This window comes from Heteronotia binoei, chromosome 8 (genome assembly GCF_032191835.1).
Source record: "Heteronotia binoei isolate CCM8104 ecotype False Entrance Well chromosome 8, APGP_CSIRO_Hbin_v1, whole genome shotgun sequence".
NCBI lineage: Eukaryota > Metazoa > Chordata > Lepidosauria > Squamata > Gekkonidae > Heteronotia > Heteronotia binoei.
In genome coordinates, this window is record NC_083230.1 from 1,438,962 (window position 1) to 1,455,885 (window position 16,924).

At 40.6% G+C, this 16,924-nt stretch overlaps 1 protein-coding gene across 4 annotated transcripts in view; it reads left to right on the forward strand.

The window, feature by feature from the left end:
• The window catches only part of CACNA2D1 (calcium voltage-gated channel auxiliary subunit alpha2delta 1), a 1,217,365-nt gene extending 1,208,147 nt beyond the window's left edge, over positions 1 to 9,218 (forward strand). For all 4 annotated transcript variants that reach the window (XM_060244655.1, XM_060244656.1, XM_060244657.1 and 1 more), the window contains one exon: positions 9,072 to 9,218. In XM_060244655.1, coding sequence (XP_060100638.1) covers positions 9,072 to 9,129 — 58 coding nt within the window. In that variant the 3' untranslated portion in view covers positions 9,130 to 9,218. The remainder of the gene's footprint in view (positions 1 to 9,071) is intronic.
• Positions 9,219 to 16,924: the final 7,706 nt, after the last annotated feature.

Consider the following 16,924-nt stretch of genomic DNA (forward strand, 5'->3'; position numbering starts at 1 on the left):
TCTCCATCTGCCCTGTACTCTGGTCAAGACAAGCGAGCCCTGTTAATGCTGGATTCTTCTTAGCTGTTTGCAAGTTTGCAAGATCAGCTAAGGACCATAATTTCTCAGGGATTTTGTCAGTTATCTTAGGAAACCTTTTCAATTTTCCTATTAGCGTAGTTTCAGTTGCTGTTGGGGATCCATAGCATTAATCAAGTGTCACCCAAACTCACTTCAAGGCTGTATCTGGATCTGCCACATTTGCAGCATGCAGGTCCCTAGCTTGTTCTGCAAACTCTGGGCCCAACCACTCTGTCAAGAGCATGAGTTGCTTTTCCGCATCTAAGTTCATGTTCTTGATTGTTCCCAAGAAGATAGTTTTCCAAAGCATGTAGTTCTCTGAATGTTCTGAAAACTTCTGGACACCTCTTTAAGTCAGAGTCTGTCTAATGTTCTGAGATACTGCACAGCTGCTAAGATGACAAGAGTGGGAATGCTCATTATTCAGGGGCATTGATGTAGGAACCACATGTGTCTGCATGGGAGCTGCAGCAGTGCTGGAGGAACCACAGGTGCTACCTGGCTCCGCATCCGCACAGGAACTGTGCTCACATAAACTGAGGTGGGCATCACTGGCAGGGTTGTAAATGCCACTTGGCTCGGAGGGAGTGACTGCACAGGTTCTGGTGCTGTCATCTGTCCAAGGACCGCTGGGGATTGGGGGGCCTCTGGGATGGTAGTTTTGGGTACTTGTAGTGACCTCGTGAATTCTGGGGCAATGGGGTTGAGTTCCCAAATGGGTTTCAGCTCCCTGTCAACCTCTACCCCATTGAGCATTTGAGCATATATATTCTGCTCCTGAACATAGCTCAACACCTGTTGAGACGGGGCCTGGTTCCTCAGCTCTGCTAGTTTAAGATCTGAGTTAGGATCCCAGAGTCCATCCTGCAGGGCCATGACCAAAGTGGCCCTTTCAGCTGCCTCAGCTTCCCTTTGAGGTATTTCCAGCCTTGCTTTCATCCTTTTTGGCCCGTATACTGACTCACAATCGGGCTACATCAGCCTCCGTTTGATCAGCCTCAGCACCCATCCTAGCCATCTCTCTTCTCAATGCCTCCTCTTCCTTAGCTAACTCTAGCTTCTTGGCTGCCGAGGCACTGCTCACCCTGACCTTGGCTGCTTTGAGTGCAACAATGGCTGACCTGGACCTGTGAGGTGAGTGATGATTGCAAGAAGATGCCTTGGAGGAGTGGCAGCTGCAGGACGAAGCCTTGGATAGGTGATGATGATGAGATGGTGGCTGGCAAGATGTCTTGGATGCCTCAGACAAGTGGCGACTGCAGGAAGAAGCCTTGGGTGAATGACAGGATACTTCAGAAGCCTTGGAGTGGCAGGACAAGGAAGTCTTGGAGTGCCATGATGCGGAAGTTGCCAATGGTGCCCTTGTAGAGTTGGCCTTGCAAGTGCATTGTTTGAGATTGCTTGGTGGGATGCATCTTTGTCCCTGCGCACCTGCTGAACAGTGCCTTCATCATTGTGGTCAGCTTCAGCCAAGTAGACTTCCCTCTTCCGCCTTCCTGATTCATTTCTCTAGGTCTTCCTGAGCAGCATCACAGGCATCTTCCCAGTTGTGATTGTCTGCCTGAAGGTACTGCTTTTCTTCCTGAGCTGAAGCTGTGTTCAACCTATATAGGATGCTGATGATATGATGCTCAAGTCTTTCCATTCTACAAAGTATGCTGCAAGGGTCAGTCTTGTTTTGTACAGGCTCTGCAAGTCAGTTGCATTGGCTGCTGCATCAATGTCCTTTTGGACCATTTTCCATGTTCTCTTCGACCCTTTGACCAAATCTTCTTTCATAGCTAGCAAACTTTAGTGCATCCCAGGGGTCAGCGGTTTAACTCATCTCAGTTATATGTGGTGGAATAGCTCTGCTTCTGCACTGCCTGGTGGGGCAGGTTCACATGCGAGATGTTATTCGCACCATCTCATTAGGAGTGGTGACTTTATCTGCGCTGGGCTGTGCTATGCTTTCTGTAGCATCTTCCAAACAACTTGTTTCAGTTCTTAATATTATTTGCAGTACTGGTGTCTACCACTGTCACATTCACTTGTAACTGAACTCTTGTATTAAAAATTGCCTTATCTTGCAATTCCCAAATCTGTCACTAGGAGTGCTGCAGGTAGGTGGCACCTTAAAGACTATTTGCTGCAGGTATTAGGTTCCACCACTAGAGGCCTTTCTGAGCCTGCTCATGGTTCCCCTGCTTCTAGCCCATTTTCAGCTCTAAGCGGCTGGCTACGGGCTCTTTGTGTCTTGTGAAGTGGGCTGTCTACTTGGAGTCTTGTCTTCAGCTCTTCAGCTGCCCTTCTTCTCCCCAGTATGTGGAGGCTTGCTGCAGACATTATCATGCAGCTTCACAAGGCTCGTTACCTTTTAGGGAAGACAGAGCTTGAATTAAACCTTCTGTTTAAGTGAGAGCTCTGAATTTGCTTTGCGTTTTGCTGCATCCAACAACAGACAATGCCAGGCTGTCAACTGTAGGCTGTTTTCTCTAGATGGGAGGAGACTTAAGAAAACGTAAGAACATAAGAGAAGCCATGTTGAATCAGGCCAATGGCCCATCCAATCAAAAACTCTGTGTGTTACACAGTGGCAAAAAAAACCCAAGTGCAATCAGGAGGTCCACCAGTGGGGCCAGGACACTAAAAGCCCTCTCACTGTGCCCCCCCAAGCACCAAGAATACAGAGCATCACTGCCCCAGACAGAGAGTTCCAACAATACGCTGTGGCTAACTTTGATTTGAGTGCTCCCGGTTTGAGTGCTTTCCCTGCAAAGGGAAACTCGCGAATAAGCCGTCTGTGTACTCAAGGCTTTTAGCTAGGCAGTAGCCACTTTGCTTGTCTTCCCCCCCAATTTAAATTTTATTGAATTTTTTAAAACTTAACTGACTTAAGCATAGGTGTTTCATTCCAAGACTGCAAACAATTAGTGTGTGAGATCACACACCAACATTCAAACAAAGTTGCAAAGGAAGTTGTTGTTCAGTCGCACAGTCGAGTCCGACTCTTTGTGACCCTATGGACGAAGTCACGCTAGGACTACACCTACTTTTCTTCCCAGTTTCACACTTCTACAAGCATTGATTACCTTTTGATCTCCACCTCTTTAATTCAACAAATCTCCCATACAGACATTCGCCTACGTACTTTATCAGACCATGACTGGGTGGAATGTCACTTAGATACATCGGCCAATGTATCTGGTCAGTTTCAGAGACCCTGGTCCTTCAATATCTAGCTTTCATAAGGGAGCACGGCTTTGTGCCTAGGACTATGGCCTTTCACCTTTCTGCCATATCTTTCTTTAGCAAGGCTCAGGGCTACCCAGATCCCTGCCACTCTTTTGCATTCCACAGGGCAATTGAAGGGTGGCAAAGGCTCACTTCTCATGAACCAGATGCCTGCCTCCCAATAACCAATGTCATTTGGCTGGTTTTACATCAGCTCCCAACCATTTGTTGGTCTGAATTTGAGGTTTGTTTTGGGCCACCTTTACATTGGCATTTTTTTGGACTCCTCATTGCATTGAGCTTGTATCTGCATTAAGGCGTGACTGCTCAGGCAGACTTTAAGAGACATTCGAGAGTCTACCCTGCATATGCTTCTTCAAAGATCCAAGACAGATCAGAAGGGACGCAGGTCCCACATTTTGCTTAGATCTGCAAGGACCAGACAGCTTTGCTCTGTGCATCTCACTGGGCACCAGGCCCATAACTACGGGGGTGGGAGTGGAGGGGCCAGGCCGCTTCACCCAAACCCCTCTTCCACCTCTCCATTTACCTCAATCCAGGAGTTCCTCCGTAAACACAATATCATCAAAAAACTAGACTTGGCACACAAAGCATTCTTGGACTCCCCCATCACCCATATGGAGGTTCTATCAGCCATTAAAAATTCTAAGATCAACAAAACCCCAGGCAGAGATGGGTTTCCATCTGATTTTTATAAGAAATTCACCCAAAAACTGCTTCCACACTCACGGACATCTGTAATCATACCCTAGACTTAGACCATCTCCCAGACAGCTGGAAACTAGCTAAAATAGTGCTTATCCCAAAAAAAGACAGGGATTTGTTAAACCCCAAATCCTATCACCCAATTTCTCTCCTTAACACAGACTACAAACTCTTTATGTCCATATTGACAGCTCAACTTAACCGCATTATAGGTAACTACATACACGAGAATCAGACAGGCTTCATCCCCCACAGGCAGATCACAGATAACATCAGGCAGACCCTGAACCTTATCCAATATGGCAAGTTCCAGCCCTACAAATCTTGCATCCTAGCCCTGGACATAGAAAAGGCCAACAGGATGGAACTCATGTATTTACTGTCATTCTTAAAAGAAATGGAATTGGGTTCAAAATTCTTTTTTTTTTTTTAGTTGCCAAAAACAATTTATTGAAACATATTTACAAGACAAAAAGTACTTGCAGCAACAAAATGTCACAACAATATATCACAATTCAACACCACCCACCACCAATTCCCCCCCATCACCAAGAGCTTGTGGGGAACCACCAAAGCATAAATTCAGATTCCTCATTTCAATTCCCATACTTTTTATCCATAGATACAGCGGGTTCCAAATCTTTTTACAAACCTGGTAAGACTGTCCTCTTAATTTCATTGTTAGCATGTCTAGTTCTGCTGCTTCTAGTAACTTTTGCACAAATTCATCCCTTTCTGGAATTTTCGCAACTTTCCAATATCCGGCGTATAAAATTCTAGTCACAGTAATAATATGTACCAAAAGTGTTTTCTCCAATTTGGGTAGATTTTCCTTTACTACACTTAACAGGTAGAATTCAGGTGTATGCGGAAGCCTTATTTTGAAGATTTTCTGGCACCAAATATTAATTTGGGCCCAATATTTTTTGGCGTGCATGCACTGCCACCAGATATGATATAGGGTTCCTTTTACTTTCCCGCATTTCCAGCATTTATTAGAGTAGCTTGGATAAATCTTGGCCAGTCTCTCCGGGGTTAAGTACCTTCTATACACCATTTTATATAGGTTTTCCTTGAATTCGGATGCTAAAGTTAATTGTAAGTTCTGTTTCCAATATTATCCCATTCCTTCAACTCAATATTATACCCAAAATCGTTCAGCCACCTAATCCAACTCTCTTTAACTGATTCATCCTGCATTTTATTCAATAACAACCAATTATATATTCTGGAAATGAGTTTCTGCTTATCATATATTATCATATCAAGATCGTTCGGTTTTCTAGAGAATCCCGTTATTTTATCCGTCTGAAATCTGGAGTTAACTTGCGTTTTTGTCCACCAGTCCAGTTTAATATTATCATCTAAATTCAAATTTTTGGTGGCATCTAACAAAACACTATAGTTATAGTTGGTATCCCAGCAGTAGACATTAGGATATAAAGAAGCTTCTACTGGGGATACCCAGAGAGGGACCTGAGTATAAAATGTCCTCTTTATTTCCATCCATACCCTAAAAATCGATTTCCTGACTGCATGTCAAAAGAAAATATTATTAACTAAGCCTGCTCCCTCTAACACAAGTAATCTTTTATTTTCCAAAAGTAGCCATTCCTTAGCCCAGGCAAGGCAGCAAGCCTTGTAGTAAGTTCTCCACTCAGGCAAAGCTAAACCACCTCTCAGTTTGCTGTCTTGCAAAATTTTAAGCTTTATTCTTGGCTTTTTGTTTTGCCAAATAAAGGCCGACGTCATCTTATTCAGCTGTTGGAAAAAAGTTTGAGGGAGCGAGATAGGAATCATCTGGAACAAGAAAAGTATTCTAGGCAGTATATTCATTTTAATAGAAGCTACTCTTCCCAACAGAGAGATTTGTAAGTTTTTCCATCTGTTCAAGTCTGCCTGAATTTCCTTTAAAATTCTTATCGGGGCATTATATTCCACATCTAAAGCACTCCTCATCATCAATGGTGTTTCAACCCCTGATTTCTCTCTCTCCCATTAAACTCGTCAAGGCTGCCCATTGCTCTCCCCATTGCTCTTTGCTATTTCCATTGAACCACTAGCCAACTTTGTCAGACAATCTTCCATGATCCTTGGTCTCAATATCCACAACATAGAAAATAAAATAAACTTATTCATGGATGATATCGTCCTTTACCTGCAGGACCCCCTCACAACACTCCAAGCGCCTCTTTACTGAATTTCATCTGCACTCAGGTCTATCCTTTAACCTCTCTAAGTCATTGATCTACCCTATCAAGCTCTCCTCAGCCATGCATTCTACTCCACAAGCTACCCATCCATACCATTGGGTCACGAGCTCTTGGCCATACTTAGGGATCTCTGTCCCACTAGACCTCAAAGACCTTATCAAAATTAACTCGGCCGTCTACCATCAAGTATCCTCCACACTCCAGTCATGGGCGTAACTATCCTTATCCTGGATAGAGCATATTAACACAATCAAATCCTTTGAATTTTCCAAGGTTTTGTACTTGTTCAGGGCCCTCCCAATTGAAATTCCCACAACACTGATACAGAAATGGCAAACCCTGTTGACCAACTTTATCTGGAACAATAAACCTAGTAGGATCTGTTTCGATACCATTGGGAGACCAAAGAACAAAGGAGGACTGGCCTTCCCAGTCTCCCATCTATACTACAGAGCCACAGTCCTTTCATCAATGGTTAAGCTGTTATACACTAGATCATGCCCTCAGTGGGCCTTTATTGAGGAGGCCCATATTACACCCTTCAAATACTATAAGTTTTTATGGCTGAAGCAGAAAGATCGCCCTCGCTGGCTTATTACTAACCCATTTATAAAAGCCATACTTAACATGTGGGACCATGTTCGCTCTTTGTTAGCTCCAGACTTTTCCATTCTGTCATCCTTTATGGGACAGCCATGGTTCCCCCCGGCCCAACAACCAACCTCATTTCCTGGATGGAGAAAGACCTCGCTGGTTTTTCTATTTCAACTCTATTCTAAAAAGATCATCTTAACCAAAGCACAGTTAGAAACCAAAGCATCCTTTAAACTCCCTTGGTTCGAATATCTGCAAATTTGCCACTTTATAAATAGCCCCTCTTTTTGAGCAACACTAATAATAAATTCCCCAATGGAATTTGAAAGGCTAGTTACTCATAACTCTCTGCAGGCTAAAGGTCTTATCTCCAAAATCTATAGTATTCTTCTATCTCAAGTCTGTGAGACTCCACCTTCATATTGCGATCATTGGCTCCAAGAAACCAACATAATGCTGACTCCAACCCAATGGGAATCTATATGGGAATCTGAAGCCTTCTATACTAAATCCATCAACATTTTCCAACAAAATTACAAGCTGATGTCTCGATGGTACCATACTCCTCAACTCTTTGCCAGTATCAATCCTCAATACTCCCCTTTGTGCTGGCATCAATGTGGTTCGATTGTTTCACCGATACACTGTTGGTGGGACTGTTCAATTGTTCAAACATTCTGGCTAAAAGTTTTGTCTCATGTCAAAAAGATTACTGGCATTGTAGTTCCCATGCAGGTGGACATGGTGCTTCTTAACAATTGGAGCTCAGTTGCAGCTTCCCCCTCAAAAAGATCACTGCTTATTACTCTCATAACAGCTGCCAAGTCCACAATAGCTCAATATTGGAAATCTCCCCAGGGATTAAGTATAGAGTGCTGGTTTCTCAAAATATGGGATTACATAACTATGGACAAGATCACAGCAGACATGGATGTTATTGACCCAGTGAAAGCAGCCCAGACCTTTTATGCAAAATGGTATCCGGTACTGGAGAAAATAGAGGTTGATCCCAAATATGGCAACTCCATTAACAAGCATTCTGTATACAAGAGTATTTTACTTACATAAGTGATGGTTATGGCCCAAATATAATCCCCTTATAGTAGTATTTATTGTTAGTTAAAATCAAGTTGTAAACTGTAATTTTGTTTGTTTTGTTGTTCACCATGTATATTCAACTTTTGCTTGCTGTATTATGCTGGTTTTTTTCTTTCCCTTTATTAATTAATAAAAAATTGTTTGTGGGGAAAAAAAAGAAATTCCAACCCCTAATTTCACCTGATTTCCTCCTCTATGTTAAATAAAATATTTCATTATTTTTAAATTTCAAAATATCTTGAGTGCCATTTAAGTTATTTAGGTTAAAGTGGGCTCCTGATCCTTTCCTCAGGTTCATGGGCTGAGCCAACATCCAAAATATCATACTATGATAGGGTGGGACAACCAGAGTTCTTCAGCAAAGAAGAAAACACATTACTTGGGTAGGTCAGTCAGTAAAGGGAAAGAAAAACAGAGGGAAGATCTTGCCCCTGGGGGAGGGATTAGGATGGGGCTGTCATAGGTGCATATCTAAGCAGTAGATTTCAGGTTTACTCCCTGACATATCCAGCTAAAAAGTGTTGGGAAGACAAGGCAGGAAAGGACATCTACCCAAGCCTTTGAAGAACCACTTCCAATCTGAGTAGATCATTCTGGGCTAAATGGAACACCAGTCTGGCTTCATCTTCATATGTTCATATAATGTTATGGTAATATGTAAAGCTATTGATTCTTCCTCAAGTTCTTTATTCTTTGAATGTGCATGTGTAATTGCATGTGTTTATGGTGAAATACTACAATGAGACCATGAATACGTCTTTCTTTTGTTAAGTTTTTATGTGACTGTGTTCTATTACTCTTCAGTGCATATTTTAGTTTGCAAATGTTTAGATACTTAGCCCTAAATCACACTTCAAGGAAGTTACCTTCTTGCTTCACTGCATGTTGAGAAATGACTAAGTTAAATTGTGGCAAGTAGAGCGTGATGAATGTCAGCTGCTGAATCTCTGGTGTGGGAAGACCTTGACACAGCAAGAGTCCATTCATGAAATAATATTTAGGGGAATGAAAGAGATGTTTAATCTCAGATATTAATGACTGAGGGAACCTGTTTAGAAGGGTAGTCCTCATTAATCAGCCCTATCAGAAACAATCCATAATCTTATTCCCTTCTAAGTAAACTTCATCTAATAACGACACTCTTTTTTGTTTTTGTTTTGCCTACAGGAAGATTCAAGAGACTGTGGTGGGGTCTCTGGACTCAGCCCCTCAATATGGTCAATGATAGGAATACAGCTGATCCTGCTCTGGCTGTTATCTGGCAGCAGACATTGCCAGTTATGACCCTATCTAAACCAAAATCTGCATAACCAATCGAGATCCTGCCAAAATCTTAGCCTCCTTGCCATTTCTTGTGGAAAAGGGGGTCTGTCTGCTCAGACTGCAGATGAATGGCAATGCCGATTACTTGATACCTTATTTGGGGAAGACTCTGAAGGCACCCACCGTGATTGCATGTTGGTGTGTCAGACCTGTAGATGTGTGTGAATGCTGCATCATCTAGGTCATCGGAACTGAATTCTATGTGTGCTGCTTTATTGAGGAAATGTGGTTTTTCATGGTTTTGAAGACTTATGTAAAGGGCTCCCCTTTAAAGTTTTATTATTATTATTATTATTATTATTATTATTATTATTATTATTATTATTATTTCTGTTTTATCTTAGCTTTGAATCAGTTACACTATTTATTCTTTAAAACTAATACTTGAGGGAAACTCTGTCATTTACTTTAACACTCTTATTTAGAACACTGTTTCAGCATCACTAGTATCCAGGCAGCAGAATGGCTTTATTGGATGAGGACATCAACTAGGCAGCTGCAGAGGTTCCACCATAACTTTAAATGCCTTATGAGGAATTATTTTTTCTCCTGCTAAAAGTATTCTGAATGGATCATCAGCTAAATTTGGATTAGGTTCTTGCAATGCAAAAATGAAATGATATAATCCTGAAAGGTTCTTGAGAATGTTATATTGCAACAGAGAAGGTGGTTTGCAGCTCAGACTCCGTATGCATTCCTCACTGCACAGTTCTTGGCATCCTCGTCATGATTCCTGTGATCAACAGAGCAGTTACTTACTGCTAGCCAAGTCCTCCCAAATGTTCAGATGAAAAGGTTGTGAATAAAAATGTCTTTGTGAATATTGAATGTGGGTTTCCAAGGGTATTTTGCATGATGATGAAGCTATTGCTTTGTTGCTTTTATCTTTTAAGTTTGAATTTTTGTTTTCTTTTGATGGTATTGTTTATTGAAAAGTTAACTGAGTGATTCTTTTGTTGTGTGAAAAACCAAATATTGCAGTGTGATGCAATTTAATCTTAAATTATATATTGTTAAACAAGTATCTGAATATACTGTGCAATGTGAACCTTGAAAAGGGGTATGGTACATTTAGCTGTTTGCAAGAGATGGATGTATGCTCCAAATTTTCCCCTTGCTAAAATTAGCACCTATTAGTACCTAAATGTAAAGCATCCAGCATTTCTTATTTCACCATAAAAAATAATATCCTAAGAATGCTGAGTTTTACTAAAATGGTAGCAAAACATGAACAAATGGGAAGGTTTGAATTTCAATAGATGTACAGTGATACTTGGTGGTGAATATTTTTTAAGAAACCGTTTTATACAAAACTGGTTAGAAATCAGATCACTGGGTAGATTAGGTTACAGTATAGAATACTGCAGTACAGAATATCTTAGTCTCCTTTCCCCCTGGTTTTTAGAACTAGCTGGTATTGCAAGACAGCTAAATTAATGAATGTACAACTTTGCTAATAATGTGCAGATCTCCTAATAGCTGCAATATGCAAGTATTTTCTTTTCATGATGGCACCCTGTTAAAATGCAAAATGCTGACAAATTACTCTAATCTTGAAAGCAAACTCTTATGGAAATTAATGGGCATGCATTACCACATAGCAAGACTTTATTTAAAAATCAATATTATTGGTCACATGGCTTTAAATTTGGATGTCTGCTATTAGTCATGCCCAGCACTGATTTTTTTCAGATACCCTTAGCTTTTAAAATCAGAGATGGTAGAAGTGTGAAAAGCTGAACAAAGTTTTTGTTTGAAAATATGTGATCCAAAGTAAAAGAATAAATGGAAATAATTCTGCTTAATTCAGCAAGAAAAGGAAATTGTTTCAAAATGGCAGATGAAGGATCATGAAAGAGACCATCCCCTTATGCTGCCATACCTGAGCCGCCCTGAGCCACTTTGGTGGAAAGGGCGGGATATAAGTCTAAATATAAATAAATAAATAGCTGCAGCTTTGTTGCCTTTAGCCAGTCATAAAGTCAGGATATTTCTTATGTTTGAGAAATATTATCTTTATGATGATGGTATTCATGAGTTAGTAAAGTGGGTTTAACATTTCAGATTTTGACAAGTTTGTTTTAATTTGTGTCTTAATTTCAATCACAAGAAAGACTGGTGGCACTTCAAGTGCTGCATTTCATTACTTCTACTTTCTCAGCAAATAGAAATACAACTTCACTATTGTCTGGACAGAGTCAGGAATAAGCTTGCATTGTACTGTCTGACCCTGATTTTAAATTGTGCCTTGGAAGGTTATAGCTATAACAAGTGGTACTGAGAAGGCAGTACTACCCTCAATATCCCTTTACTGTGTAAGATCATTTTCCATTTTGTTCAGCAGCTGGACACAGATGCTTAAGGAAGAGTGACCAGGAAGGCATGATTGAGACGTCTATCCCTTTTGTTAGTCCCCAGCACTTTAATAATAAAGTCACTCTGATTATCCATACCATCTAAATACCCACTTAAATGAGTGGTCACAAAAAGATCTTCCCACTCCTTCCTCTATCTCTTTCAGTTTCCACTTTCTAGGATGGACATTAGTGCTGAATCCGAAAAGGCAATGCTTTTCCCCCATACCTTTCATTGAAAGGCGAGGGCACAAAAAGAAACAAAAATTTCAGAATGTTCTGAATGCTCTCACTCTGGATTATCTTTATTGTATTATCATGTAACCAATCAGATTTACTTTCTGGGCATTGTGACAGCATCATACTTGCTGTTGGCTGATATGGCGAAGCATGAAGAAGTGCCTACATTCAACAAGTGTTGTAGAAAGAGCTGCCAATGGGCAGCCAAATCCCTGAAAACAAAGGCAAAAATGTTGAGGTAGAGGAAGGGTTGAGGACATTTCTACCTCTGTAAATGCTGCTTATACACTTTAAAAGTCCCAGTTGAGCTCAGCATTAGAGATGGCCATTTACCCAGTGGCAAGTTATGGTGTGAATATAATTAAGTGATGAGGAGTGTATTAAGTGACAAGAAGAATTTTACCACACTTCCACATCTAATCAGAAATCTGGCGAAATACAGGAGTGGAAAAAAATTCCTTTCTACTTGGTGAGATGTTATAGACAACTGGTTCACCAAGTAGTTACAGGTCACTTGTATTCACTTTAGAAAGGAGAGATTCCTGAAAAGCAGACCAGAGAATCAATACTAAGCTAACCGTTGGCTACAGAAACAAACTCCTTATATTGTCAATCAAATGCATATGTGAACATATGCTAGGCAGGATCTGCAAGATGTCTATATTAAGGAAACACATCTTCTAATTAAAATATTTTTTGCATAAGATGCATCATGTAGCCAATCTATTTGGAAAATCAGAAGTAGACAGCATAAGACTCCTTGGCCACATTCAGCCTACCAAGGCTCTCCCCTCTGGTAGCCTTGCAGTGCCATCCTGTGGCAAGGGCCACATTCTGAGAGAAGACTTGTCCCTTGGTCAGTTTGGTCGTGCCTGTGACTTTGTGTCACCTGTTTTTAGTAGTCCTTTTGAAAATACAAGCAGCTGGCCATTGATGAAAGGAAGCAGAATCCAAACCTTTTGATATTCAAATATTGGATTTTGGAGTGTGTGTGTATGTGTGTGTGTATCAGAGGAAATGGAAAGATTCTTTGTCACTATGGCATGGATCCAAATGACCATGAATGGATGCCTTCTTCATGGAACAGGGATCCCCCTCCTTTCCCCAATTAGAGCCCTTTGTCAGTCCCTCCAGGTATACTGTTGGTTGGCAAATGCTATGTAACAGCATGATATCCACAGGCAACAAGGTGTTGTAGCTGGAGGGGGGAGTCCACTGAAATTATTTGAATCCCTGTCACTGTACATGAAATAGGGTTTTCACCAAAGTCACCCTATGAATACTGAAAGTATAGCTCTGAGAAACCATGTATGTTGAAATGATTAAGTATCTTGCAAATCGTATGTGAATTCTATGTCTTGTGACCAGGCTTGATGTTAATCATCCTTTTTAAAACTAGAATTGATGGGAGAGGCTCAGATTATAATATATTACTCTTGCATATAGCATTTATGACAAAGTATATTGCTGTTTATGTTACTCTTTCCTGTTCTGCTAAGGTACATAGAGGAGCTTTTTGAATGGGTTTCATTTCTGCTCTGACTATGAACCCCTACTGTATTGTCTGTCTGTCTACTATTCCTGTCATTCTAGTTCTGTTGTAAGCGAAAAAGAAAGCCAAGTTGCTGTGAGATAGAAGAGTTTCATTCTCCTTCTTTTCCATTGGAACAACCAGCATTACTGCCAAAACATGGAGTGTGATCCATATTTGTATCAGGTTTTTAACATAACACATATTTCACAAGTTTGACTGAGGAGATTTTTAGGTCTTGTACCATTACAGATTTTATTATGATCTCTTTACATGTTTCTAATGCTTAAGGCTTTATTGCTTAAACTTGATAATAACAAGCAGTGTTGCTGCCATTTGTAAGTTTTGGTATATACTTCCTTTTACTGACTTTAAACACTGGCCTTATGGGGTTCAAATAGGCAGTATCCCTTCTTTAAGTGACCTTTGCAACCCAAGTGTTACTTGCTGTTTTATAGTTTTCGGTATCTTTTAAAATACATGGAAATGTTTCATTCCTCATCCCTTCTGTCTCAAACCTTGGGAAGATCAGGCCAAAGTCTTCAGCTGTTTCCTTTACTGCATTGTTGCTGCTCCCCCATGGTCAGCTCTCACATTATTTGGGTTGCCCAGATCATGTGACTGTTTCCCACACTAGTCTACGTTCCAACCATTGAGGTGTTGATTGGAGGCAAAATTCAGTTCTTTTAAGGGGTGGCTGCAGCTTGCCTTATAATTGTTATCTTACGGTATCATTTTTACATGCTAGGTTGACAGAATAGAAACACTTAGACAATTTTAATTTCTGTTCATGTTTTTATTTTAAATCAACAGTATGTTGACTTCTACTTGTGGGTTATGGTACATTGATTGTAGTAGCCTCGTCTCCTCTGTGAGGGCCAGGGTCTTTTGTTAGAATTCCCTCCCTGCTGCCAATCTTCATCTTAAAAATTCTTTTGTCATCCTGGCAATTAAGAGCCAAAATAGACATGATGCAAATTACAGACCTCCATTACTCTGGTCAAGTGAATTTACATGCATGTACAACTATGATTTGAATTGGGGCCACATGGGAAATGGTCATTAAACCATTTTACATCCTGGTTCGTCCCATGCTGCTATTGGTGATTTTAAAGGAGGAAATATGGGTTTTGGGGGGTTGGTTATTTGTTTCTTTAAGAGGCACATCTTTTATGCTTTTTTAATGCTGCTAATAATAGCAGGATTCAGTCAGTGAAACGTAGGTTGAGTGGGAGGTTGAATACCCTTTCCCTTCACACATAGCCCTGATGCAAATCATGCTGCGTGTGTAGACAATTTACCTTTACCAGATGGGAAAACATCCTTGTTTACCATCAGGTCAGTTTGGGCTCTAACCTCATGTGGAATTTTAGACATTATGAATACAATATGGGAACTTACCACAGAGAGCAGCAAGCATTGTATTAAAGTCCAGCCAGGCCTAGGATACTTCCATAGCTGTTCATCCTGAGTAATCAAATACATGTAGAAATTCCAAATTGCAAATAAAAATCCAGCGCTTTCTGTGATAATTGTATCTCCATGACAGAGAAGATGCACTGCATTCTTAATACTTCAAGCCTGTGAACTAGGGTTGGTAGCTGTCAAAGGCAACCCCGTGACTTCTACCACCACTCAGTAGGATGGGGGAGGGGAATTGAGGGGGGGAAAGTTGCATCAACGGCATGGCACCTCTTCTACAGTGGACCCAAAAGTGACATCACAATCCTGGGATTCAGTGGAATCTCTGGTAAAATCATAGTTCACTACAGAAATTAAATCACATTATTGATGTGACAGTGTCCTCATCCTCACCCCCTAGTTTCCTGCTAGGTGCCAGCCATTTGCTGGCAACCCTATCTGTTTACTATAGGCTAAGTCACTGGGTTGCTGGTTTGTTTTTCATACCACCATGTTAATATTGTTAATAATTGCTGTAGACTATTGTAAAAAGGATTTTAAAAGACAGTCCAGACTTTCAGAAGCTAGTTGCAGCCCTCTTGTGTTTTCTGTAGCTCTATCTGATGTATAAAATTAAAGTCTGCAACTTGAAAAGAAAAAAAATTGCTGAGAGTAAAATGACACTATCATGTTGAAATGCTGACTGTATTTTCAGTTTGACTCTGATGGAACTATATACTCTTCTTGTGTTATCTGGGATGTCTCAATCATGCTTCTGGGAAATATATTTACAGAAATGTCCAGTGTGCATTCTGGCAAAAAAAAAAAAATGAGCAGAGAGGTTTTGTCTCCCTTTTACTGTGTTCTTTTAACACTTTTGTGGAATCTGACAAACCTGAAATGAGAAATAAAAGCAAAACATTTTGTAAAAATTTGTATAATATTGTTATAAAAATTTGTAATCCTACGAATTGTTGTGTTTAACTATTGTGGAAAAACAGTATATTCAGAATAAAAGTTTATCATTTGAAATCCGATGCCAGTGTTCACAAATTGTGATTCCCCCCCCCCCCCAGAACAGAATGCAGTCAATCTAGTTGTTGGATGGTTATCTGTTTTTATTTTTAATTTTATACTTAAGATATTCTTCACATTGTTAAGGTGCAAATGATCCGCCCCATTCTGTTGATTTGTGCCCATCTAAAACATAGTTCCAGTTTCTTCTTCTGGTAGTTTACATCATATCCAACATTCAAGAATATCATAGACTGTTGCTGGTTTGATTTTTTTTAATTACGGTATTACTATATTTAATTCTTCACATGGCCCCATATGTAGATACTTAAATCCAGAGATAGGACCCATGAGCAGACAAGACAGCTCTTTCTACACTCTTGAGGAAGGTCCCAGGCTTAAAGAAAAATCTGAAATTGGTGGCAGGGGGAACACATGATAGAAGCCCAACATGATAGAAGCAGCTCTGTACCTTTAAGAAATAATTGCCCTCTAAGATCTAAATGGCCTTTTTTTTTTTTTTGCTAAATATTTGCAAGATTGACAGGCTTCAGATCTTAGTCTCTGTCAATAAAAGGTAGGACAGATGGCGCTTTCCAGGGCTATTTTGAAGAAGAGGAGGAGGAGAAGGTGGAAGAGGAAGAAGAAGAAGAAATTGAATGTATACCCTGTCCTTCGTTACTCAAAGGAGTCTCAGAGCGGTTAACAATTCTTTTTCCCTCCCCCTCCCCACAACAGACCCCCTGAGGCTGAGAGAGCTCTGAGAAATACCGGGAAAGTTGGTAGAAACCATTATCAAGGACAGAATGAGTAGGCACATTGATGAACACGGGTTATTGAGGAAGACTCAGCATGGGTTCTGCAAGGGAAGATCTTGCCTCACTAACCTGTTGCATTTCTTTGAGGGGGTGAACAAACATGTGGACAAAGGAGACCCGATAGATGTTGTTTACCTTGACTTCCAGAAAGCTTTTGATAAAGTTCCTCATCAAAGGCTCCTTAGAAAGCTTGAGAATCATGGAGTAAAAGGACAGGTCCTCTTGTGGATCAAAAACTGGCTGAGTAATAGGAAGCAGAGAGTGAGTATAAATGGGCAGTCTTCGCAGTGGAGGACGGTAAGCAGTGGGGTGCCGCAGGGCTCGGTACTGGGTCCCATG